Below are 27,430 nucleotides of genomic sequence, written 5' to 3' on the forward strand. Positions count from 1 at the left end.
CCCGCCGCGGCGGCCGGTGTGAAAGACACGCGTTGTGGTTTTTCCCCCCAGGCTGCCGCGGGAGAGCCCTGGTGCGGTGCCTGTGCCCGGGAGGAGGTGCCGCCATGGGGAACCAGCTGGCTGGCATCGCCCCCTCGCAGATCCTCTCGGTGGACAGCTACTTCTCGGACATCCACGACTTCGAATACGACAAGAGCCTGGGGAGCACCCGCTTCTTCAAGGTTGCCCGAGCCAAGCACCGGGAAGGGCTGGTGGTCGTGAAGGTGTTCGCCATTCAGGACCCGACCTTGCCCCTGACGAGCTACAAGCAGGAGCTGGAGGAGCTGAAGATAAGGTTACACTCGGCCCAGAACTGCCTTCCCTTCCAGAAAGCGACCTTGTCCGAGAAGGCCGCGATGCTTTTCAGACAGTATGTACGGGACAACCTTTATGATCGAATTAGCACTAGGCCATTCCTGAACAACATTGAAAAAAGGTGGATCGCTTTCCAGATCCTAACTGCGGTGGACCAAGCACACAAATCTGGAGTCCGCCATGGGGACATTAAAACAGAGAACATCATGGTGACCAGCTGGAACTGGGTTCTTCTAACGGACTTTGCCAGTTTTAAACCAACTTATCTTCCTGAAGACAATCCTGCAGACTTCAATTATTTCTTTGACACATCACGGAGGAGAACGTGTTACATCGCTCCCGAGCGCTTTGTTGATGGCAGTATGTTTGCTACGGAGTTGGAAAACATGCGGGACCCTTCAACTCCTTTGGTAGACCTGGCAAATAGTAATCAGCGAACACGAGGAGAGTTAAAACGTGCAATGGATATATTTTCCGCAGGTATTTGGAGCCATCAGGAGAGACGAGTGTGGTGTTTGTGATTGTGTGTTGGGGTGCAGAAAAGCTTGTTTGTTTTTTTGTTCTTTTACAGTGGGCATAGAGAACAGCATGTGGAAAAACTTGCCTATTTTAAGCATAACACCCAACCTCAAACCTTACATTGACAGAAAATGTACAGACATAATACAATAAGCTACGTAACTGAAGTGTATCACCATGTTATCTGAGGAGGGAAATCACAAACTGTTCTGTGCTCAACTCTGCCCTGGGAAAGAGATGGTTCTGCAAACCACAGACAGTCATCTTGTGGCTGAAGTTCTGGGGACACGTAACATATGCCTCATGGGACTCAAGAGGAGGAACCAGTCAGTGGTTCACCTAAGGTCCAGCTGCCTGGGGACTGAGCCAGCTTTCAGGGCAATTTGGCAATATTGGCTTTAGAAGCCCCTTCTCATTTCATTTTCCCCATGGGCAGGAAGTTGGATAATTAAGTAAGCTTCTGTCATAGTCCCACTCACAAATACTTGTTAGAGTACAACTGTGGGAGCCTGTTTTGAGTCTTCATCTTGTCAAGTTTAGAAGCAATAAATTGGTTTTTTATTTTTTTGTTTTTAAAGCAAATGAAAATCTGAATTTAAAGGTAATGGTTACTTCATTTTACAAGCTGCTCTTATGGCCAAACTTCTAGGGCACTGCACTCATAAAGCAAGATGCTGGCCTTTGGGCGGAAGCTGCAGGAGTGGGACCTTTGAGGAGAACCTATGTCATGTACACAACAGGGAGAACAGTGTTTGGCAATCATGCTATTTCTAACTGTGTTTATGAGCTTCTCTGAGTGATTATATGCTGTCTCCCAGCATCCCTGTGGAAGTAGAGGTTATTTCTTTACCTTCTGTAAAAGGACTGCTTAGTTTTGACCTACTGCTCAATCCATGCTGACTTACTGGCACTCTTCTTCCACGTGACAGTGATGTGGGTTCCTTTTCTGGTGGTGTATTTTCCAGCTGGCAGGTGGCTGAAGTCACTGCCTCATGTTTCCTAATGGCAAACGCCTCTGCTGTTGGCATGTTTGAAATAAAATACTTCGGAGATATTTGAGGGATCAAGTGTAAAAGCTAGTTTTTGGAGCTTTAGATGCTATCACCTTGCTGTAAGTCAATTTGGCAACTCATTTGCCTTATTTTTAATCGAGCTAAGAGTTGTTTAGGGTTTGTTCTTGTCTGCATATGGAAAGCAATGTTAAAGTGTTTGTTTAGAATCCTCTGAGATCTTTTGACTTTTTTGTTGTTGTTGTTCCCCAGGCTGTGTAATAGCAGAGCTCTTCACAGAAGGTGTACCTTTGTTTGATTTATCTCAGCTTTTGGCTTACAGAAATGGCCTCTTTTCCCCTGATCAAGTCCTAAACAAAATTGAAGACCGCAGCATTAGAGAACTGGTAAGATAAACTACAGCATCAGAACCATTTGTGTGGTCTGTTTGTAGTTTATTTCACCTCCTTTGGTGACAAACTGCTTGGGTGGGTTTTTTTGTATTACAAATGTCTAAACCTTTAATCTTTCTCTCCCACTCCCTCTTACTTCTGCCTTTCTCAAGGTCACTCAGATGGTCCATCGTGAGCCAGATAAACGTTTAGCAGCTGAAGATTATTTGAAACAGCAACGTAACAATGCATTTCCTGAAATATTTTACACTTTCCTTCAGCCTTATATGGCGCAGTTTGCCAAGGAAACGTTTGTATCAGCAGATGAGCGTATATTGGTCATACGTAAAGATCTGGACAACATCATTCACAATCTCTGTGGGCATGATCGCACAGAGAAAGCTGAGGGAGAGACAAAAGAGAATGGACTGGTTATTCTAGTGTCTGTGATAACTTCCTGTTTACAGACTCTCAAATACTGTGATTCAAAACTGGCTGCTTTGGAACTGATTCTTCATTTAGCACCAAGATTAAGTGTAGAGATTCTTCTGGATCGTATTACTCCTTATCTGTTACATTTCAGCAACGACTCTGTGCCCAGGGTGAGGGCAGAATCTGTGAGGACACTAACTAAAGTTCTTGCTCTCGTCAAAGAGGTCCCACGCAATGATATTAACATTTACCCAGAATACATTCTGCCAGGCATTGCACACTTGGCCCAGGATGAAGCCACCATCGTCAGACTTGCATATGCTGGTAAGAGAAAAATCCAGTCAAAATTCCAAATCCTGGGCTTTTCTATATTTCTTTACTTAACTGTTTTCTGCTCTGCTCAAAATCATCATATAGCTTGCTGTTCCTGTTTCAGTAAATCTCCTCAGAAGTCTCAGAAATAACTGCAGGTAAAGACACCTGTATTCACTTAAGCTAACTGGTGCAGGTGGTGGCAGCAACTTAATAATTAATGAGTTGACTTATACTAACAGATGAGTTTCCAGTGTAGATCTGTACCCAAAGTAAATTACATTTTAAATAGTTGACAAAATGTGTTTGCTCTCTGCTAGATAAATTAACTTTTTTTTTTTAATTAACGTTCATGTAAAAGCACCTTGCAGAATGTGTACATGTGCTTTGGGCTCGGGCCTGGATGTAGCACACGGCAGGGCTGCCCACAGCTAAGGTAGGGGGTCAGAGGTTAGAGCTTCATGCTTAGGGAAGCAGCCCTGGCTCTATTTCCTGGATAAGTACTTGTCCAGGCGGTCTTTGTGTAGCTAAGTATGTTAATAGGGCTTTCAGAGCTTGCCCACCCTTTGCTGTTTCTATTAATTTATTTTAATTAACATTTTGTTAGCTCAGATGGTTTGCTTAGAGTGGCCTGATTGAACTGAATAAATATGAAACTAACAAAGCTTCGGTGTGTTGCTATGCTTCAGTTATTTTATCATAAAACAATTTATTTTTTTTATTCACATGCTGAAATTACATTATTTTCTGTGTAATAGACTGGCTTATACTGTAGCAGATGTTTTCTTTGCATGTTATATGAGTCCTGAGTTCCTGGTTCAGGAAGAAGTTTGCAGTCACACCCATATTTGCTATTTAACCTGTACCCTTATTTGCTATGACTAGCATATTTTTAAGTGTGGTTCATTTTTGTTTGTTTGTTTGTTTTTGTTATAAATGCAGAATTCAGCTGAAAATGTCCCAGGTGATGCTTTTCTTTTGTTTGCTAACTATGTTGGTAAAACTAATTTTTAAAGACAATGTGTACTTAATGAATAGCACCAATTGCTTTTGGTCACCTCCATCTTCCACATTTTGGGCTTTAAGAAATAAGCATTTTTTTCATGCCTCACTTTTATTTGTAGATTAGAAAAAAACCCAAATGTTGTAAAATTATAGGCTAGTCATAATTAATTTTTAAATGATCTAATATAAAGCTGAACTTGTTAAATAAGCTGAAATGGATGAAACAAAATGCAGTCTCCTTTTCTGCAAGCGCAAAAGGGCAGCAGGTCTCAGTACCCATAGACTCCAGTTGCATCTGCTTATGCAGAGGTTCTTCTCTGTGTTCAGTGGTTTGACTTTAATTTCCAAACTGAGTACAGCCAGAATATTTTCTGAAATTTGAAAAGGTTATTTGACCTGTAGATGGTTAAGTCTGATTAAGTTGCCTTAATTTCAAATAGCTTTTAAGAAAGCAATTCAAATTTCAAATAAATATATATATATATATATATATATTTAAAGGTAGTCTTAATGAGTTAACTTGTGTTACTATAGCACGTTTTTTGGGAGTGGTCAGACTGGTGACTTATAGGATTTGATCTGGGCTGTGGATAGGCTCCACTGGCATGCTGTTGTCGTCTGGGATGTCACTCAGAACGGCTGCTTAAGTGGGACTTTGCCTCAACAGGATTATTCCTGTGCCAGCAGTGGCCTGACCTATATAATATAGCCTGAGTTGCTTCAGCAGCTTCCAAATGGTGCAGAATGGTGCCAGATCGTGTGGATAGATAGAGGGACAAATGTTCTAAAAGTGGTATCCAGCCCTTAAGGGTAATCCTGTTGTTATTCCCTGGGATACATATCTTGGTGTGGTGATTTGTCATTGTTGTTTTGTTGCAGTCTACCATGTGGGCCTGTTAATTCAGGTTTATTGGCCTTTGAGTTCTATCAGGTTATTTAGTCATTAGGTGGCATTTAGGGCTAGTTCTAGAAGATTGAAATTAGTCCTTGTTACACTTGATATCCTTACAATTTTTCCACCTGTTTACATGACAAAAGTACCATATGATTTGATGTACTTAGTGGCTTCGCTGGGGTCGGGATCAACAGAAGTGAGCTGACCAGAGCATGTTGCATAACTTCGGTCCCATTTGCCCATTGTGACTGGTATTGTCAGTGGTTATAATCTCTCATCAGCAGGATCAACAGACTGATGTAGATTGACAAAGTAGAACAATTCTTAACCAAAATGTTTTCCTTTGCAGAAAATATAGCGTTGTTGGCAGAAACAGCTCTGAGATTTCTGGAGTTAGTACAGCTGAAAAATCTGAATATGGAAAATGAACCAAATGGTGAAGAAATGGATGAAACATCTCACCCTAGTGATAACTATGACACAGGTAATGTCACTTCTACTTACATTGCCTTCTTATAATAGCAAATCATGGGCCAGAGCTCCTAGTTAGCACTGATTTTCCTTATCTCTTAAAGCTTAGCCTTCCTATTAAGCTGGAAGAATGCTCTGCCTCAACCAGTATCAGAACATGTGTGTTACAGCCGCGTGCAGAAACAGACACCTCTGTTCTGAACGTTGTGAAAGACAAAAAAATATATAAATGAGCACACTTTTCTTCTCCAAAATGTCTCAAGGTATTTGACTTTGGTGCTGGCTGCCTGGTGGCATATCCAGCTGCATTCACGGTCTCATAAACAAGTCAGCTGCAAAAACATGGCTGTATTCCAAATGCCACTTCCATTGAAGTGGCAGGCAGTGTTAGCTGTGAAAAACCTGACACATTCTAGCATAATTGTAGCACTGTATTTTTCAGTCATTCTTCCTTTTCTGTTCCTATGCCTGGCAATTCTTGTCTATCATTTTGCCTGAAGATGCTGAATGTGTGGATGCCATCGGGCAGTAGCACTGCTCTCTGTGCTAGTGTAACTGCAGCACAGAGAGTGAGTTAAAATCCTAGGTATGGCTTTTCTTCCTTGGGAAGGAGGGATGGTAATACATGACCTGTGTGTCAGCCTCTGTGCCTTTTAGGGATGCATAGATTTCTGGAACAATGCCGGGCAAGTCTTCTAAGCTGGCAGGAATTTGTGGTTAAAACCAGTCATTTTTCTTTTGGACTAAGTAGACCAATCTGTGACTAATCATAATTGGTAAACAACCCACACATACTCCATTTGGTAGGGAAAAAGGCATGTTTCAGTTGTCTCTTAACTAGTTGCAGGATGATACCTTTTAAACAGAAAACAAACAAACAAAAAAAAACCCTGTGAAAAAAAACCATTAAAAAATCCCCTTCAAGTTCCTTCACATAAGGCATGAGGTGCTCAGAATGGCTGGGAGTGAGAGAGAAGGCCCCATTGTACCAGCTGATTATAAGAAATACTATCCCCTATCCTTCAAAATAGCTTGGAGATGAAAGAAGTAAAGCAAAGAAGAAAAGCTTCAATAGTTCAGTTCTTTTTACCCTTTTAGAAACTAAGCATGAGAAATTTGAACCCAGAAGGCAACTTTTTCGTGTGACTGACAGAGTCATGACAGAAAGCAAATTAGCTGGACTGCAGGCAAATGGTGATCACCCCTGCAAAGCTGGGAAAGCCATAGATGAAATTTTTGTGCTACTTGTTTGAGAACCTCCCTTGTACAGTCTTCAGTAATAGCCAGTGCATTCACAATTCTGTTAAGTCTATTGAATAGAAAAATTTTTAGTTGCATCATGGAGTAGAAGCCACGGGCAAGGTCATCTTCAGATTTTTCATTGGTGTCCTATAGGGTAACTGCTGATATTTAATGAAAATGAAAGTACTCACTTTTTCAGTTACTGTTTATTCCTCTCTGTATTCATAATGAAGCCATTCTATCTATAATACCTGACTAAAATAACTCTCTTGATCTGTTCACAAATTTTGAAACTGATAGTCAAATAAACATATCAAACCAGAATTGCCTTGAAGCATTTTGTTCACTGTTGTAACATTGCTGTGGACTCATTCTGATGTTTCACATCTATGTTTCACACATATATATATATATATATATATATATATATATATAAAAAATATGAACTGGATCATTTTACTTGAAGTTATGACAAGTTTAGCATATATTAATATGCTAAGAATGTCTCTCATTTCTATACTCTTTGGCTTTACTACCACCTCGTGCTTAGTCTGACATCTTTAGTAGGCCAGCTGTTGGAATTGCTGAGGTTCTGTTGTGTTGCTCATCTTACCAAGTTGGGTGTTCCTGATGACGACCCATCAAGTGTAACTCCTTTAGCAGCAGGTAGTATGCATGTGCATATTGTTTCTCACCAACCCAAATGTTCATCCTGTTGTCTCTTGCAGAGTTACAAGCCTTGCATGAAATGGTCCAGCAGAAAGTTGTGACTTTGCTAAGTGACCCAGAGAATATTGTGAAACAAACACTGATGGAAAATGGAATAACACGTCTCTGTGTCTTTTTTGGACGTCAGAAAGCCAATGATGTTCTTCTGTCTCATATGATCACTTTCTTAAATGATAAGAACGACTGGCATCTTCGAGGAGCTTTCTTTGACAGCATTGTTGGTAAGTGCTTTCAGTCAGAGTAGAGAGCCAGTATTCTGTAAATAAATTTTTGCCTATCCTGGAAAATGTTAACAGTTATATAAAAGTAATTGCTTATAAAGATTTCTATAATTTATATGAAAAGACTTTACTGAATTATTGGGTATAAATGTTTCTTTAAAGAGTGAAGGTGGAACAATGTAAATACAAATATAATTTTTTTTTTAGTCCAAATGTTTATTACAAAGGAGACTGAGGCATTGAAGTCTAGGTTAGTTTAACATAAAAAATAAACCTTAAATGTTTTTTTTATTCTAACCCCAAAAGCTAAATTAAGCAAATACTAAGATTTCTGCAAGCTGTCTAGTAGATGCATCACTTCACATGTGCATGGTCTCATTAACTTCAGTAGACCTGTTCATATAATGAAAACTGCATTGGTAAAGGCTCGAATTAAAATTTGAAAAAGATTTTAGTGCCTTTAAAACCTCACTTAAAGATTTCTGTTAGCTCAGAAAATTTTATAACAACTTAAAAAAGCTTACCAGTGACAGCATCAGCTGTTAAGTATATCTAATGTTCCATGTATGTTAGAAATTATTTCACATGGGTCAAGAAAACTTTCCCATTTCAGTATCTGGGGGGAAAAAAATGGTACTTCAGGTGCATGGCAACAAAAACAAGCATGATCAAACTTCCGTCAGGGCCATTATGGTAGGTACACGTTCCATTATGACTGAAAGCCACAAAATGCTGTGCTGGCAAACCCTGCCGAGATGTGATGCTAATAACTTGTCAGAATTTGTTTAGAAGGAGAAGTAGGGTAGCCAAAGCACAGGTCACAGTGTCCTGACTTCTTGGAAAAGACATGTAGAGACATGTGAGGCAATTAAGTGTAAGAGTCTAGACATGTAACCTGTATTTTTAACTCTCTCCCAGTATCTGTTCAGAACCTCTGCAGAAGAATTTCAGAATTTATATTTTTGTTTTGTACTGTTTTACTTTAAGCTTTTGCACATCTTTAAAACTGAGCTTTCTAACTTATATCTAAGTATGTGTATGCACTGCTGCTTGTGGCTGTGGGCAGATGCCCTTCTGTAACAGTGGCACTGAGGGAATTCCTCTTACCTGTGATATTTCTCCATTCCTCTCTTCCTTTTAGCAACTGGTTGCAAAGCCCAGCATTAATACATGAGCAAATATATTGATGATTACCTTAAAGTTATTTTATCTATTTTATCCAAATCTTGATTCAGATGGGAAGACATTGAATTTTCTGGTATTTCAGTCACAAATAACTGTGTTAGAAGCAGAGGCAGCTATGGTCTATGATGTGTACCACATATGACAATAACAATAAGCCTGAGCTATTCAATGAAAAACTGTTTTTTTTTTTCTCTTGAGAATGATCAGAGGACTTGCCCAGTTGTTTGTGGGAAGGAATGTTAGCTTGATGGATGTAAAGCTACAGGAAAGATCAAAATCCAACAAGGTCCATGTCCCTGACCATTGCTAGAGATTAATTGTTGTAGATGGGTTATCTAATCCAAACAAGCAGTTCCACGTGAAATGTGGCCAGTGGCTGGTTTTCACATGGGAAAGGAAGAAGAATAGCAAAGCAGTTTCTTTTACTGCGACGGAGTTGATATATCATTGTCCAGCAGCTTCAAAGTAGTTACTTTCATTTTGTTTTTAATCTTGGCTTCTTTATAAGATTTTGAAATACAGTTTAAAATTGGATTTATTTTGAAACTAGGGTCAAGGTGGCTCCATGACGGCAAATAATTTGAGACTACTTAACTAAACAACAAATCTTGCAGCCATTTCAGGCTGGAAGAGTTTTAGAAGATTGTTCTAAAGTTCCTTTTCGACTGTAAGAGGTTCTTTCTTTTGTGGTTAAGTGAATGTATGTTATAGACTTTTCTTGCTGATAATTAGTACAGCATCCAGTCTTTTCAGGAGTCTGAATGATACTCAAATTACAATCACCTCTAAGTTAAAAGACAAAATCCTGCTAACAAAACCTTCCATTGTTGCTCGCTTTTACTTTCCACATACAAATGCAAGCACTGCCTCCCCCACCCCTTAGGAGCACTGCTGGTTTTGCCTTGCTTTTTCAGACTTCTGCCAGTCAGCTGTGTGCTCACACCTGTGCCTGGCATCTGGAAGGAACTCTGCAGGCACAGGGATCTGCTTTTATCAAACAGTTTTCAGACTATTGGTCTATCTTTGAATGGAAAGCAGCTTCCTTTTTTTCTAATGACTAATAATCTGTTTTGAGATGTCTCTGTGGAATGGCAATTTTAAACTTTGAGGAAAGGCAAGGAAGTGCTACTTTGGATTTCTTTGTGTTCTTTTCATGTTTCAGGTGTTGCTGCTTATGTTGGCTGGCAAAGCTCATCGATACTGAAACCTCTGCTTCAGCAAGGTCTCAGTGATGCTGAAGAATTTGTCATTTATAAAGCTCTCAATGCTCTTACTTGTATGTGCCAGTTGGGGCTCTTGCAAAAGCCCCATATTTATGAGTTTGCTTGTGATATCGGTAAGTTGGAATACTGGTGAATACCTTGTTTTCCTAGTTAAGAAAAGAAATCTTAATACTACATAAAGCTTAGCTGTCCAATATGCAAACCTATAGTACTGTTTTAGGATCTACACAAAATTGTGTTAATGAAACATTGCTGGCTGGACCATGTTAATGCTCAGAACTCTAAAATAATAATTTTGGTGGAACGAATTAGAAGCATCTTCTCGGATTTTATGTAAGACAGCAGCAAACAACACTTAGTCCAAAAACTTTCTGCTTTAAAGTCTTTCCTTGTTCTCTATGACAACCTCCTATAAAGAAAAACTCCTGGTTACTTCTGGAAGTTGATGAGGCACATAACTCACAAACTCTTACCCATCAGCCTTTGAGGAAGGGGGGAATCCAGTCCTTCAGACAACATATGTGATCCTTTCTCATCCTGTTTAACACCATAAAACCCATTTAACTCAATAGAACCTTGAATACAGAGTTGGTCTCTCCTTCCTCATCAGGCTTATCAGTTTAATTTAGACAATCTCAAGATTTACCAGCTATTTATGGAAAAATAAATACCAACTGATCTTTTGAGATGTAGTCTGCTTCTTCCTAATGTTACAGCTTTTCAGATGTGCTCTGCAGATGTGGGGCAGATGATCTGTGATTGTATCTCATGACTAGATACAGTCACTTGATTCTAAATTATTAAAACTCACATGATTGTGATGCACTTCTGAGTGATAATCTTACAGTATAAGTAGGGACTATTCAAGAAAAAGAGGGGAAGAAGGAAGGAATAAAATATTTACTTGATAAGAAAAAAAAATCACTGCTATTAGGATTCTTTATAATTGTCCAGAATGAGGTAAAGATCTGTTTCTGGATTAGTCTCCTTTGCAGATCTGGAGTTGACAGTTAAGGATTGCAATGAATAAACGGAAAAATAAGCTTTTTGGCAACAGCAAGAAAGCTGAGCAGCATGGGTACAGTGAAGTCCATGAAATAATTTTCTCAGTATGATTGTTTTAACCTTGGTGCTCTGCAGGAGGGAAGGCTGAGTTTGGGGGTAATTTTAGGGGAAGGAAATGGTGTCACAGGTTGCCATATATGGGATGATCCCCTCTCTTTCATATGAATGATATATTTTAACAGCCTAATTTTCTTTCAGCACCTTTCCTGTGTCATCCTAATCTTTGGATACGTTACGGTGCAGTCGGATTTATCACTGTGGTAGCACAGTATTTGAATATTGCTGATGTCTACTGCAAGCTAATGCCATACCTCCATCCTTTTATCACGCAGCCAATAATACAGGTAATACTTCAAATAATATTAATATGAACATATCTTGACTAGTCGTAATTCATAAGTTGGTCTTGGCCATGGTTCTGGCTATAAGAATATTCAATTTTTTTTTTTTTTTTTGTTCAAAGTTAGAGGCAATATAGTTTTTTGATTTCTGTTGGCAGACATTGACAGAATAGCCATTGCCTTCCATGTCTGAAAGACTGTTGTTTCAAATTTGTTGCAAATTGCAGAACATTTTACAAAGCCTAAAATCAACAGGTATGTCTTTGGTCCAAGCCCTTCACTGCTTTGTTTACAATCAAACTCCTACAATATTGTGCTGGTTTACAGAAGTCTAAAAGGCCTGAAATGTGGGCTGTGAAACAAGTATTTCTATGTTCTGTGCTTTCATTTACAAGACTGAGTATTCCAGCCCAGCCCCACTAACACATTTAACTGTGGGCCTGATCCTCTGAAAACACAAACAGTCTGTTAGGTAGCAATTACTATACTTGGGGTTTCAGCAGTGCTGCTCCTATGTTTCAGTGCTTTGCTGAGGGTAAGGGCAGAGTGTTCAGGAAGGAGTTAGGTCATTTTGTGACAGCACATGTCTAAGAATGACCTGCATGGTGATGGTAATATGATCAGGCATTTTTGCATATAACTTTAGGACCTGTAGAATACATCTCTAAGGTGTTTAAATAGAGAAGAAACAGGTGCAGTACTGACGTTAAAAAGTGCATCACATGTTTAACGTTTTCTTGTAAACCATGCAGGTGGTAACCTCACTAAAATATTTTTTTTTCCGTGACACCTTGAGCTGTGTTTTAGTCATTCATTGATACATTTCTGTCTTGTTCACTTCCTGCTTCATTTTAGTATATAAATCTTTTGTTTGCTATGCAGTACTAAATATAGTAAGCAAGTTGGGGTTAACAGTGAGTTGGACTGTAATAATGATTCTAAATTATGCCTTAACTCATCAGTTCCTTATGACTGTTTACTTATGTCCCAATATGCTTTTAAATATTACTAATTACGTGCTTGTGCATCCTTATTCCCTTGTATGCACAGGAGGAAACTCGGTAATTTGACTGACACAGGGGAAAAGCTCTTCTAGGTGGTATTTTCACAGGGTAAATGTAGAAAAAGACAAAGTTTGAAATATCATTGTACTGGTAGTAGAATTTCTAATCCTATCTGGCAATGCCAAGTTAACATTCTGAGACTGCTGGGAGAACAGGGAAAGAAAATGGAGAAAGTCTGATATGACCAACACAAGGAAAGATATTATTTTCACAGGAGAGAAATTGAGTCTAGATTATTGGCACAATCATTTGCAGTAATTTTTAAGTCCTACATGATTTTTTGTTATTGTAAGTTTGAAAACATCTCTTCAGGACTGAGCTGAAAACTGATTTTTAGAACATGCCTTCAGAAGAAGAGATTGATTTTTTTTGTATTAATATTTGCATTTGTTACTGATTTTGAGGCTAAGAGAAATAAAAGTGCATACATTGTAGACATGAGATGACAGCATTCACCACTAGGTTTCCCCGTGTTTATGTGGATATTGTCCTCCTCCATGTTGACTGGTCTCTCTTTTTGAATTGCAGATAGATAAAGAAATAGTCCTACTAAGTGTACTTAAAGAGCCTGTCAGCCGTTCCATATTTGATTATGTCTTAAGATCAAAGGATATCACAAGCCTCTTCCGACACCTTCAGATGCGTCAGAAAAAGAGGAATGGTGCTCTCCCTGACTGCCCACCCCCAGAGGACCCTGCCATTGCACAGCTGTTAAAGAAGCTACTTTCACAAGTGATTGGTTTTTTTTATTCATACTTTGAAAGTCAGGCTTGAGATTGTCAGGCTCTGTATGTCCCCACAGACCCTAACCTTGCAGCTTCTGCTCTGAGGGATTCCCAGTCTGATGTTCTGATCCAGCAAACCATCGACTCCACTGATTTCAGTAGATGCTTGTAGGACAAATAGTTCAGAAATTAAGGAAGATTCTGAAAAGTTCTGCCAGAAATAGGGCAACCTTACATCTGGATTTTCCAAATATATCCTCTTTTCAAAAAAACTTCAGTTGTATGTGTCAGATTTCTGACACATCTGTGATGGTATCAGTGTTACAGAATATGTGCTCTGTAGTATGTTGGAAAGAAGAGTGTGCATTTAAGAGATAGATGTGCAAGTAACAGAGCAAAAGCCAAAGGGAGCTGGAGAGTGTTGAGGCTTATATGTGAAGAGGGGAACGCTAAGAATCACCCATACAAAGTAGTGAGAGCTGGGAAGAATACTGCAGCTGAATGTGTGTGTGTATGGAGGGAGGGTTGTTGCTTTTTTTCCTCTTTTTTTCCATGGTTTGTGGGCTGTAAGCATGGTCTAGGTGGCAACAAAGCAGTTTGCACCAGACAGTAATGCAATATTAAATGCTGTTTTGCCCTTTCACTATTCCTAGCCCTGTTCCTGAGAAGGAAAGCTGTCATGCTATAGCAGCTTACCCAAAGTCTTGTGTGAGTGACAGACTGATGTCTTGAATTCTGGGGGTGTGCTCTCTCCTTCCATTTCTGAGGCAGTAATTAATCTTGCTGCTTCTTACATTTTCATGCCTTGATGCATGTTCTTGTTCAAAAGTAAATAACAATATATTTTCTTTTATTCTATAGGGGATGACTGAGGAGGAAGAAGACAAACTGTTAGCACTGAAAGACTTTATGTTAAAATCAAATAAAGCTAAGGCCAATATAGTGGATCAGAGCCACCTGCATGACAGCAGTCAGAAAGGGGTGATTGACTTGTCAGCTCTAGGAATAACTGGGAGACAAGTGGATCTTGTTAAAACAAAGCAGGAGCCTGATGACAAACGTGGTTGGTATACTTTGTGGTCTGTATAGATAAAGTATAGCCTTTCATTCAGGGTCAGAGAACGAAGTCTTTAATTTATGGAGCGAGTGTTCTTAATAATTCAGCCTGCATAACTATCACCATCCTTGCTGAGTTTGCAATAAGAAACTGCTGCTGTTTGAAATGTGAGGTGCTGGAACGTTCTCTGGATCAGTGAAAGATGGGAATATTTTGCCATTGAGAGTATTTAAATCAGTTTGACTTCATTTGTGGTAATAATAGGTTGTTTAGCTGATTGTGACAAACAGGAATCTAATGACTCATGGTAACAGTGTAAATTCTGAAGGCTACATTTCTGCTCTGTTTCCTCTCAAGAAGTGATGAGCTCTTTAACTGTGAAAATCCAGGATGTTTTCTTGAGGTAGCGTGGAGGAAACTGAGGCCTAGGTGTGATGCTGAAACAGGCTGGCACTGAGGAATGCTAACTGTTGCTCACTTGCCAAGTATGTGCTTTTGACCTTACGGTTCTTGAGCTACTTATCCGCCCCTGTTTTACTTTGTTGCCTGCTTCTCTTTCAGCTTGAAAAACCTCTAATGTTTCCTTGTTCAGTTTTGAAATCCACTTGCTGCTAACTCTATTCCAGTTCTCTGTATCCTCAAAATTCTCCTTTTCCAGACAATGAGCTCCCTCTTTGCTCATTCAAGCTTGTAAGGCCCTCCTCTGTACCCCTCTGATAGGTTCTGTGTTTTCAGATGTAAAAATAGTTACCTAGTTTTCAGGTATTTATTTATTTCTGTCTTATTTACAGAGTTAAGATGCTAGTCTGCAAAGTTTTGCATACCATTTTAAAGGAAAGTACATAAGTACAGGATTTTTCAGGTTTTTGCATCCTGTGGAGTCAGGAATGGACAGGATTTGAAAGTTAGCATATGAAGTCTGTAGTTGAACTGATTGACTTCACCCAAAACTGTCACTTGCAGAGTCTTCACACCTTTGACTTCTTTACTGACTTTGTCAAAATCTAATTTGTCCCATGTTTTCATTTTGCTTTCTATATTTTACAATTTTAAGTGACTCCAGATGAATGCTGAAAATAAATACATTTCCTATTTACAGATAACATCCTTGAATCTACAGATGATGTTGTAATTGTGATGGAAAACTGGTTGTATTTGACACTGACAGTGATTTGCATACTGTACTGTCACAAATTTCTCCCTATGTTGTGCCAGTAATGGAGTGACTCTCCTAAGAATAAATTACCATGTGGAGTCTAGTCTGCATGAGTCAAATGTGGGATTAAGAAGGTGTAAACAGAACACTTGCTATGTGTGTTGTTTGCCTCATAAATCCCTGTCAGCTGGTTTAAACAACCTAGCAGTAGGTTTTTTCTATTAACTATATAAATAATCTGTTGTCATGTAAGCATTGGACTCACATGTATTCTGAAAGTAATGACCAGCCTGAGTGAATGTTGTCATGACTATGGTTGTTTTTTTTTCTCTCCCTCCTGATTGCTTATAGCTAGAAAACATGTAAAACAAGATTCAAATGTAAATGAAGAATGGAAAAGCATGTTTGGGTCCCTGGAACCAACTAACATCTCCCAACCAGTACAGAAAGGACATGGGCAAACCTCTGATCCTGAAGCCATTCAGGCTGGGAAACCACTTCGTTCAGAGTCCTCAGCTGGCATTTGTGCCACTTTGTCATCCTCCCCACAGGTATTGCTAAAAAATACTATTTTCACACCTTAAACTGAAATGATTCAATTGTTTTAAAGCCAGTTGGGACTACAGGGGTGTGACATTCTTGTTTTGTTCAGAGGTTATTTTACACTGGTGCTATTCCCTGGTGTCTTCTCCAGCAGAGTAGCTGACTTTGAAGTTCTTATTTTTAAAACAAGGATTGAGGGAGGATGGAAGTAAGTTTAGTCACTTGAACAGAAGAGCTTCACTAGCACATAGATGCTTTGCATGAAGAGATGGGGTTTTGTGGATTAGCCAATTATTAGATAATTAGATTATTAGATAAGCTGTTCTGTCAGGGAAGACTTTTCCTCAAATGGCATGACCTGTTACGTGTTGTGAGGAAGAGATGTCATGATTTTAACTTTGAACTGGTGTATTGCATCGTAGCTGCATTTAGGCATCCTGTACCTGTAATAATACTGGCTGCAGAAGGATGGGCTGGGAGCCCTGCAGTCTGTGGAGGCATCTCTTGACACTGAACACTGTTTTCTATTTGGTTTCTAATTGGAGATTAATTTATGCTAGTTTGAAAGGAGTGTCCATGCTGAACTAAGAGGGAAACGCTTCACCTTTTTTATTTTCAAAGCCCAGTATAAGCAAATAATCATTCGAGAGCTAACCTGTAATTCTGTCAGTCTTCAGAGCAATAACTGCTTCTGTAATAAGCACATTAAGAGGTGTGGGTGGCACATTAGTTTCTACAAATAGAATACAAAACAGACTAGGCAAACAGGGTAGAATAAGTGAATGGTTAAGCTTTTTCTGTAAATTTTCACTGGTTTTATCTGTTTTCATGCAAGCATGAAATTTTTTTTAAATGCTAATTCATTGTTAATTGATTCAATAAAAAAAGATTTTTTTTCCTATTTTTCTTCAGTGTGACCCAGTAATCTTGAGAGCAGGATTTATCTGTGTGTAGAATGTAAGGCATATAATTTGAAGTCCTTATCTCTTCCAGGCATCTGATGGAACAGTTGTTCAACCCAGGAAGCCGACCATGCAGGTACTGAGCAGTACAGCGACCCCGTCTGCACACCAGTTACGCATCACCACTTGCAAAACTGAACTTCAGCAGCTGATCCAGCAGAAGCGAGAACAGTGTAATGCAGAGAGACTTGCCAAACAGATGATGGAGAATGCTGAGTGGGAGAGCAAGCCCCCACCTCCAGGTAAATCCCAGGCCACTGAGGTTGGGTTTGTTTGTTTGTTTGTTTTTATCATTTGAGTCAAAACATCATCATTTCAAGGGAAAAATGCAAAAGATGAGGAAAAGAGGACATTATTAGTTTAGGAAATATGCCTACTATGCAGAACATCTATTTGGCAAAATACATGCATGACCTGTGAAAGAGGGTCTGGAACCCAGACCTTTTACCTTTGCAGTAACAGACCCAAACCACTGGTCTGAAGCCCAGGTTGCACACTCTGTTCCAGTGAGTTTTCTGAAGCAAGTTGCTTGTAACCAGGTCTATGGCAGATAACTTGCCATCCTGTAACAGCCTATAGCTTGGTTTGGACGAGAGGACAAACACTGTATTGGGAGGTGAGAAATGTATTTTGTCCGGGGTGGCTTCAGATTTTCAGTTGTCCTGAGAGTGTTGTAACCTCTTGGCCAGGTTTTCTTACCCAGTGGCATGCATACTGGGGTGGGCTGTTTGAGCTGCCCTTGTTTACAAAGGAACCTGTCCCCACCAGCATTGATGACAGTGACACGGGGTGTGTTTTCATATTATGTTGTTGCTTTCAGAGAGGAAGGAAAGACATTTTTACCTCTTGTTCCTTCTTGTTCCTCCCGGGTAGCATTCTGGGTGAAAACATATGATTTTAATTCGCAGCCATCTTACTATGGCCACAATTTAAACTTTGAAGCTCCAAATTGTTATTGGGATTTACTCAGTTTAGTCCTCAGCATTTTCTGCTGGTGTTTTCCACTCCTTGTTGTTGTTGCTGGGTACCCCAGCCTCTACTAATGGAAGTTCACATGCTTAAACTCTAGATGTTGAGAGCAGAGTCTGTACCAGCTAGACTTGCAGTAATCAACACAGTGATGCTAAAGTCTTTTGGTAAATCTAGCATTAAATGTACACACCCAGGCGTGTACAGCTACCATGTCAATTTAAGGGAAGTAGTAGAAAATAATCAGGAAAATGATCCAACCGGGCAGTGTTTGAACGTAGCTAACCTTGACTGATGTTGGCTAAGCCATGTTTGTCTTCTGAAGAGAGTTTTACAATCTATGAAATAACATGTCCCAATACAAGCAGCTGACCTGCTCTGCCACATAAGTGAGTGAGTGAGTGCCAGAAAAATGTTCATATCTAAAGTTTGTGGATTATCCTGAAATTTGCTGTGGTCTGTCCTTCATTATCTTCATCTGCTGTTAATCCTTCACTAAAGCAGATACCTGTTGGAAATGCAGCCAGATACTTCTGTGTTGCTTATTTCAGAGGAGGAAACTTTACACAAATGTTAGCAATTTCTTGACAAGAGTTATTTTGTGGCAGCTTGACTCCTCAGTTTCTTTCTGAAGGACTAGAGGAAATTTTCTATGGGATTTAGAAGAGCTGTTACTACACTGTCAGCCTTATGGATCTAATAAAATGAACTATGTCGTGCAACACTGAGCCTGTCAGTTCAAGCGCTCTACAGACAATCCAGGAACCTTCAGTCTGTTCAAATGCGTTGCTCGTTATGTGTCTTCTGTGCATTTATGAAATTGCCACTTGCAGCACAGCAATCTGCATGCTGATAGCAGGAGAACAGCACTAGTATCTCTACAAAGTCTACGTAGAAGGGCTCCTTGTGATTTCACTGAATGTATGTGGAACCCATCTAAAAGAAAACTCTTACCCAGATTTGCCAGTAGGATTTAGTTCTAATTGATCAAACAGGCTCTTGCCTTTAAAATGCCTTAGCTCTGTTTCAGTGCCTTCTGTGCTTTGCAGCTGTAATGACTGTATCCCAATGTAGTTGTTGGTGGATGGGACTGGGGAGATTTTCATGTTCCTAATTAGATTGTGACATCAACACCAAACTTTATAGCATTGATTTTCCCTGTAGGATGGCGTCCCAAAGGATTGTTGGTAGCTCACCTTCATGAACACAAGTCTGCGGTGAACCGCATTCGGGTCTCTGATGAACACTCCATTTTTGCCACTTGTTCAAATGATGGCACAGTGAAAATCTGGAACAGCCAAAAAATGGAAGGAAAAACCACTACAACCAGGTAGCTTTAAAACTTATGGGATTTGGGGTCTGCTGTTTTAGAGTGCAAAATAGAGTGGGAAGCAAAATATGAATTACTTGTGGGTGTGCTGGAGATAATCAATAATATAATGGTATTCCTCCTGACAACTATAAAATATTAGGTTGTGTTTCAGTTAATAAAAGAAAAAAGCGGGCTAGGAAACACAAAGGGACTGCTCTGCAGTTGTGGTAATTACAGGCTGTTTGATTTAATTTCTATACATACATACATATATTCTGGTGCTGCTGTTTAAAACCATCCGAGTTTTTTGGAACAAATTATCTGATATTTTATGCAGGAAAGTTGTATTACAGGTTGAAACACAGGTGGTATGGTATGCTACTTTGATACAGATCTAGGTTAGAGTTATTTTACTGGTAGACTAGATATGTGCGTCTGCAGTTGGAGACTTGTCATAACCTAGAGACTCAAAGATGGAGAATTTAGCTTGCAGAGGCAACACAGGCTTTGTTGCTTTCTGAGTTTGGAACACTTAGAAAATGTTATTTTCAGAGCGCTATCAAAAGCCACTGTTTTTTTTAAAGAAGGGTTGGGTTTTTTTAAGAGAAGTTGTGTTTAAGGGCCACAAAAACATTCCCTCTTTTTTTTTTTTTTTCCTTCTCTCTCTATCTGTACTGTTTAGATCAATTCTGACATACTCTCGGATTGGAGGACATGTAAAGACACTTACATTCTGCCAAGGCTCACATTACTTGGCTATAGCTTCAGATAATGGTGCCATCCAGCTTCTTGGTATTGAAGCTTCAAAGCTCCCTAAATCTCCTAAAATTCATCCAATACAAAGCAGGTATGTACTTAGAGCAGTTAAATCTTACCACAGAGCTCAATCTTTTAGTATATTCCTCAATTACATCCCTTGATTTGCTCTAGGCTTCCTGCCAGCTGAGCCTAGGCTGCACTGGAAGGCTGTAATCCATTATCTTCTGCTTCATAAGAAAGGGTTCAAAGGCAGCCGTGCAGGGCTGAGAATTCATAGCTCTAGGTTGCTGGTGCCTCCTGTGTCACTGAACTCATGAACTTGAAACAGTTAGACTGAATAGTTCTCAATTCTTATATTTATGCACTTGCATTTGTAGTTTCTTACCTCCTCTGTTACGATGTTAATGTAATTTTGGAGGTTCTTTTGCAGGTCATTAGATAAACGTTTACAAATGTACAACAGGTGGTTTGGCCTCAGACCTGCAGGTTTTTTTCTTCTGGGCTTTTAATGTGAGTAAGGTGGCAAAGATATGGGGGATGAGATACTATTTAGGGGAGTCTTTGGGGATGGCTTATCTCTTTCTTACCTCTGTCCATATGAGCAGGCTTTGAATGCTTGGCACTGATGCAGCCACTTAAATCTTCCAGCTTGAGGGACATGTCTAGGCCCCAACAAACCTAGCAACCATCTCAAAGACCTCTCTTTCTGTCCAAAGTAAAAGTAAAATACCTATCTCAAATACCCACTCTTACTTGGGATTAAGTTCAGAAATTAAAGAAGCGAAACCTAATGGAGATGGAAACTACAAACCAGATTTTCCCTTTTAGTATACACTGCATTTGTGCCTGAAGGTGTCCACTTGCACACACGGTAAGTGACTGCTGACAATGCTGGCAGTAGAACATGAAGAGATGGCTGCCTGTAAACTCTAGGTAGGTTAATATGTGATAAATGTGGAGCATGAATGGGAGAGAAATTCAAACACACTGAGAGACCCAGAGCACAGACCTATATTTATGTTTGCAAAGAGCTGCTGACAGCATTTTACTAGCATCCAGAAGGCTTGCAGGTCTTATCAGCAGAGAGATTTGAGAGAGCATAAGCATTGTTGTACTAAAATTGGAAAGTTGTTTCTAGCTGATGACAAAGAGGAAAATGCTACTCAGAGTCTAAAACTTGGACAGAGTCTAAAACTTGGTGGGAGTCATATCTGTTTCTAAATTAGTTTATTCTTTTAACCCAGGTCCCTAGATCTGAAGGATGATGGCTGTGTGGTAGATATGCATCACTTCAATTCAGGAGCCCAGTCAGTACTGGCTTACGGTACAGTTAATGGATCCCTGGTTGGATGGGATTTGCGATCTAGCAGCAACGCTTGGACACTGAAACATGATTTGAAGTTAGGGCTCATAACTTCATTTGCTGTGGACATACACCAATGCTGGCTGTGTATTGGTACGTCTGTATTTCTTGTTAGTTTCTGTCCTCCCTGCCCCTCCTGGTTTTCTTTTACAGTAACTATAGCTCAAACTTTTGCTTTATCTGATTTGACTAGAATATGCTTTTCTCAAACAAGAGGAGAGAAATACCTCCTGATGTATTTGTGGGAGGTATTCTACCATCTAAGTACTTGATGCTGAAGTCCATCTCCCTAGGAACAGGGCACAAGGATATGGGCAAAACCCCATATATTTATCCCTCTGACTATGGGGAGCTTTCTCTCACCAGGAACAAGCAATGGTACCATGGCATGCTGGGACATGAGGTTTCAGTTACCGATCTCCAGCCATTCTCATCCTTCCAAAGCTCGAATCAGACGCCTGCTCATGCATCCTGTCTATCAGTCCTGGGTAATTGCAGGTAAAAGATGTCTTAAACTTAACCTCACAGTTGCCAGAGGTTGTGATTAAAGCACCTAGTTTCAGCTTCTGCTTCCAGCCCTGGGGGGGGGAGTTGTGGGGTTTTTTCAATTCCTTGTAGTTTTTCTTGTGCTCTGCTTAGGGAGGAAAAAAAAAGGGAAAGTTCATACTGGTGTTCTGCCACTGTGCACTTCCTGGCTTTTTGAAATTAAAAAAGAGAAGGGGGGGAAGTAGTGTTAAGCCATTATAAAAATGATAGATAGCCTTTACAATTCTCATCTGAGCATTACAGCTCTCATGAGGGTCCCTCCCTGCATGCTGTCTACCACATGACTTTTTAAGAACAAAACGTTACAAAAGACAAAATCCAAAATGGTGACATACATAGAAGTTGATGGGAATTTTACCACTGCCTTCAGTGCCTCAGTAAAGCAGAGACTGAAAGGCTGTCCCATTCCAATTCCCAGCTGAATCTAACCCAGCTTTGTTGTGTGTTTAAAGCTTTCAAAAATCTCCCAAGATTCCTCATCTGGTATACTCACAGCTGCTTCATCCTCACTGCACATAGCACTGTCATATACTTTCAAGTGTTTGTGTCAGGAACACATTCAGAAATGGACAGGTAGCTTAAACTAATCCTACAATAACAAAATTGATAAAGTTGCTGTAAAATGAGAATAATATGAGTTTCATATTTTACTTGCTTCTTAGGCTTCACTTCTTATTTTAGTTAACCACCCTGGAAGATATAACAAATTTCTTGAAAAAACATACAAATAAGGCAGGCTTATCTATGCTTTCTTGTTTGTTTCCTCCCTGCTAAAGAATAAATGAGTTACTAATTCATCACTTTGAATATTATTAAAAAGTCCTTGCCTGCTAAGTTGCTGCCAGATGTGTAAACAATCACTTGAACAGAATTTTTTGCCTGTCCACACTAATCATGGGTGTGGAACACCATTGTAGCTACTGAACTCTAACTTTGGATTGCTGTCTTACCTGCCCAGGAGTAATCTCTGAAGTCCCTGATGACCATGCTGGAAAGACCATCCATCCTTCTCAAAGGATGAGAAGTTATCTAGGGAGGGAAGTGATGTTTTAATACCTTTTGTAATGGTTGGTGATTAAGGCAGGTTTCGTTTAAATTCTTTGGAATTAAGCACTTTTAACTACAGTGAAGCTGCTTCCAAGTGGTTAATTAAACAAAACATGTGCATGGCTTTACTGCTAAAGCAAGACTAACACAAATGCTGAAGAGAGCAAGTGGAGAGTGTCTCTATCGTACCCTCTATGTCATGTCACTAGAACAGGTAGTGGGTGCCAACCTACCTGTTGTATATTTTTTGCATTGGTAATGTTTTTCCTGTAGCTGTTCAAGGCAACAATGAAGTCTCCATGTGGGATATGGAAACTGGCGATCGACGCTTCACTTTGTGGGCCAGCAGTGCACCACCCCTCTCAGAACTGCAGGTCTGGTCTCTTTCTTTTCCAGTTTCTGTTGTGTAGCCATGGCTACAACCACCTCACACTCTGTGCTGTGCATCAGTACAGTTAGCTGACTCCATGGTTGTGCCAGTCTGGCACCAGGAGCTTGCCCTGGAATTTATTTTGACACCATATTTGTTTTGCTGTCAAAATTAAATCCCCTTTGTAAAGATATCTTCATTGATATCTTCCACTCTCTGTGGAATGTGCTTGTAACACTCACTTGCTATATGCAGTCATGTCCTTAGAAAACCAGTGAGCTGGTCAAGCCTGTAAAGATTAGTGCAAAGCCAAAATTCATGGCATGACATCTTGTGCTTACTTTTACTTGCTGTTTCTGGGATGGCACATACTTCTGTAAGCATTGGCTCTTTTTCACGTTCTTTCTGTAACGTAATGCCACCACTACACTTAACTGCTAGTTTAAAGCACAGAGTTGCTCTTCTTCAAGGAGTTAATTGGGGAAGGAGCAATCTGGGATATTGTTCTTAAAACACAAATACATACACAAAAATAACCACAACTGCTTCTATAAATGTTGTAAATGCAGATATGGAATCTACCTAAACTTGAATTTGTACATGCTACAGAAATTGCAGGTTAAGTTCATTTTGGTCACTCACTCTGCACGCAGGGAACTGTGTGATTCAAGCTAGTTCTCTGTTGTATATGTGTCCCTTAATGCCTTCATAGCATAAAAATTTGAGCATCCATGTGATTTTCGGCATGATTTGTCTGCCTTATTCTTTTAGAAGTAATCTCTCTCATTTGCAATAATTGAGAATGTAATTTCCAACATGCAGAAAAAGCATTATGGAGTGTTAAATCTGTTCCATTGCTCTGTGAAATGTAAGGAAGCAATTTACCTTAATATATTAAGATGTGGCCCGATAAAGTAACTTGGAATTTGTCAGAAAGATTTGGAAAATGGGTGGATGAATGTGATAATGAATGCATTCTCTTTCTGAAGTGTGGCAATAGCTATTGGTGATAATTTATTTTTATATATCCCTTTTCCCTATTAGCCTTCTCCTCACAGCATCCATGGAATATACTGTAGTCCAGCATCTGGTAATCCCATATTACTGACAGCAGGCTCAGACATGAAAATAAGGTAATAAAAGTAACAACCTTTTTGTTTGACACTCTCCCCTCCACCCGTGCTGGTGTACTAAATTTTGCCAAGCATTGCCTAAGTAAGCTCCAAGAATTCAGAACAGTTCTGAAGATGCACACATTAGTAAGCATCAGTAAGCTGAGAGAATTGTTCTCAGCAAAAGTAGTGCAAAAACTGGTGCTTCTCTGAAACACAACGTGTACCCTTCTGTAAAGTTCTTGATAGGAAGGCTGACAAGAAACAAGAACTCGGTGTATACGCTTGATATGAACGTTGATTTCCCTGCATCACTCTCTTCCACTAAGTGTAGAAAGGATATAGCATTCATGCCCACTCATTTTAATCATCAGAGAAAGACAGATTTTAAACAGCTCTATTAAGCCAATAAAATTGAACATCTCCTCTTGATTTTTGTTTCTTTGTGTTTAGGTTTTGGGATCTAGCCTACCCTGAGAGATCATATGTTGTTGCTGGAAGTTCTAATTGTCCATCTGTTTCCTACTACAGGAAGATAATTGAGGGCACAGAGGTGGTTCAGGTACTTTGTTTTGCTTGATAGACACCAATTCTGCTTGTCTTTTGGATGGCCCTATGGATTATATTAATTACATGATAGCTTTAATTATAACTATATCACTCTTAGGGATGGTGTCAGCATTTTTAGGCAGTTAGGAAGATGTTATTTTAAAACCAAAAAATCAGTTGTTTTTGACAGGATTAGATTTACTGGATACTACTTATATGCAGAAACCAGAGTTGTGATTCTTTTGGAATATTGAAATCCATTGTTTTAACACTCAACTTTGATCAATCCTTGGCATGTCTCTTGTGTAGGATCTTAGCAAGGCAATGTGAGATGTATTGGCACCAAAACAATACGATAGCAGAAGTCTGCAGTTTTTATTACATCCTTCAGACTGACTTTTGGAACTGGCAGTGTTGCTGGTTGTTGAATAGTACGATATTTTGTTCCAGTTCAATTGAATGAATGCTACTTCAAAGGTGATCTGGAAAAAAAAGTCACCTGTGTACTGTGATATTTTAGTGTTTCATCTGAAGTTCTTAATTACATTCATGCTATTGAACTAGGTTTTATAAAACCCTTGGGGAGCTAGGATGTATGTGTTCCTGTAAGTTTTTTCCCCCTCTATGGGAATATCAAATCTTATTAGTTAGTGTCATTGAAATAAATATTCCCTAATCAGAGAGCTGTAATGTCAGTTCAGATTAAGACTTAGGTTGTGTGTGATGAAAAGAAGTGAACTAAAGATTAATACTAAAAAAAGTAATAATGGGTGGGAGGTTTTGTGTGTTTGGGTTTTTTTGTTTTAGGAGCTTTTTTGGTCTTTTTACACTGATAACCTAATATGCATGACAGTTCGGCTTTGCAAATGCTCACCTCTCTGTAAGTAATATTTCTCACTTTTTTTTTGTATAGGAAATTCAAAACAAGCAAAAACTGGGGCCCACTGATGAGACCCCTCGGAAGGGTCCAGAGTCTCTCCCAGTTGGACATCATGATATTATCACAGATATTGCAACTTTCCAGACCACGCAAGGGTTTATAGTAACTGCATCAAGGGATGGAATTGTTAAAGTGTGGAAATAAAAGCTGTGCTAATATGTAGTATGTAAATATTTGTAATAAAAAATAATGTTATAATGAAGTTTTCAAGGACTGTTTCCAGATCATGGAATAGAATGGACTTTAAAGACCATAAAGGCAATGATAAAATCAGTTATCTGTATCTTACAGCCCTGTTAGCACTTCTTAATCACTACTTTGATTAAAGATGTTTGGTATGTGTAGCATTTCCCTGAAATACCAAGCAGTCTATGAAGAAATGGTTTAGCCTGGTTTTGACTACATTGGTCTTCAAGGATCTTTCAGAAAATTATTTAAAGACGTCCCACATCACACATTCTAAATGTGCAAAAAGCAGAGAGCTGCTACAAGTACTTCAACATCTGACTGCTCTGATGTTGAATCTGAGAAATTAAATAAGAACCACTGCACTAATGTCCCTGTACATTTGAATAACTGTAATAAAGTCCACTTGAGCTTCCCTGTTTGGTACTTGGGTCTCTTTATATCTGTTGTTCCTCTGCAGTGATTCTGTAGCCTCAGCTGCCAGAGCCTTTGGGCTGTTAATTGTCAGGGCAGTAAACTTTCCCACCACTCTTCCACTGTCTGGTTCAGACTTTCAGGGACATTAAAAAGAATTTGGAAATCTAACCTAATCATTATGCTATGAGTTAACTTATTCCTTACCTGCATTTCCAGGTTCTGCTTTACAGGGACAGGAAGTTATTCACCTCTAAACCAAGTGCTTCATTCCCTCTCCATGGATGGACTCAGAAGGTTGCTGACAACAAACAGCACTAATTTGACATACACTTTTTGAGTGTGGCTGGAAAAAAATGGAAGCAGGGAACGCTCTTAACGTGAATTGGGTTCTCTGAAAAGACAACACATGAAATAATGTGACTTGTTTAAAAAGAGCTTCAGAATTCGCTGGGAAAAGAAACTTGGCTGGGGGTGACTGCTTTTAGAGACTCTACCTGCTTTTCATTAAAGACTGAATTACTTGGATCATTTAGTGTAGTAGCTAGACATCGCCCTAAGTTTAACACATTCAAAAGAGGAAGTGAGCTCAAGAACAGCATGACATTTCTTTGCATTGCTTCTCATTACCGCTGTTCTGTTATGCTAAATTAAGTTTTTTCTTTGCTTGTATAGAGGAGCTGATACTATGTATGAGATTCAATATTGTGCCTCTTTATGTTGTACAAATCCAGGAATAAAGTAGGCTTTCCCAATCTACTTGTATTGCAGAGTAGCAAGGAAAAGGGTGGTAAGTCAAACTTGTACTACTGTGCAGTTCTAAACCGACCTCACACACCTGAAAGGAATCACCTCTTCAGCTGCATTGGTTGGTTAATGGTTTTGGCGTTTGACAAAATGGTTTGATGAAAGAAGTAGAACAGGTTTTATTTTCAGGAATTGTCATCCATTGACATCATATGAAGCTTATAAGATATTATA

At 39.4% G+C, this 27,430-nt stretch overlaps 1 protein-coding gene across 1 annotated transcript; it reads left to right on the forward strand.

The window, feature by feature from the left end:
• Nucleotides 1–104: 104 nt before the first annotated feature.
• PIK3R4 (phosphoinositide-3-kinase regulatory subunit 4) lies at nt 105–26,450 on the forward strand. Its single transcript, XM_026842571.1, has 19 exons — nt 105–834; nt 2,136–2,269; nt 2,428–3,010; nt 5,248–5,382; nt 7,340–7,561; nt 9,909–10,082; nt 11,233–11,378; nt 12,968–13,171; nt 14,026–14,227; nt 15,729–15,928; nt 16,914–17,124; nt 19,016–19,181; nt 19,846–20,010; nt 21,167–21,378; nt 21,652–21,783; nt 23,152–23,252; nt 24,293–24,381; nt 24,814–24,922; nt 25,823–26,450. The coding sequence occupies exons 1-19, from the start codon at nt 105–107 to the stop codon at nt 25,991–25,993; spliced, it is 4,086 nt and encodes a 1,361-aa protein (XP_026698372.1). The 3' UTR covers nt 25,994–26,450.
• The last annotated feature ends 980 nt before the right edge of the window (nt 26,451–27,430 follow it).

Source organism: Athene cunicularia (genome assembly GCF_003259725.1).
Source record: "Athene cunicularia isolate RWA chromosome 2 unlocalized genomic scaffold, athCun1 chr2_part1, whole genome shotgun sequence".
Classification (NCBI taxonomy): Eukaryota; Metazoa; Chordata; class Aves; order Strigiformes; family Strigidae; genus Athene; species Athene cunicularia.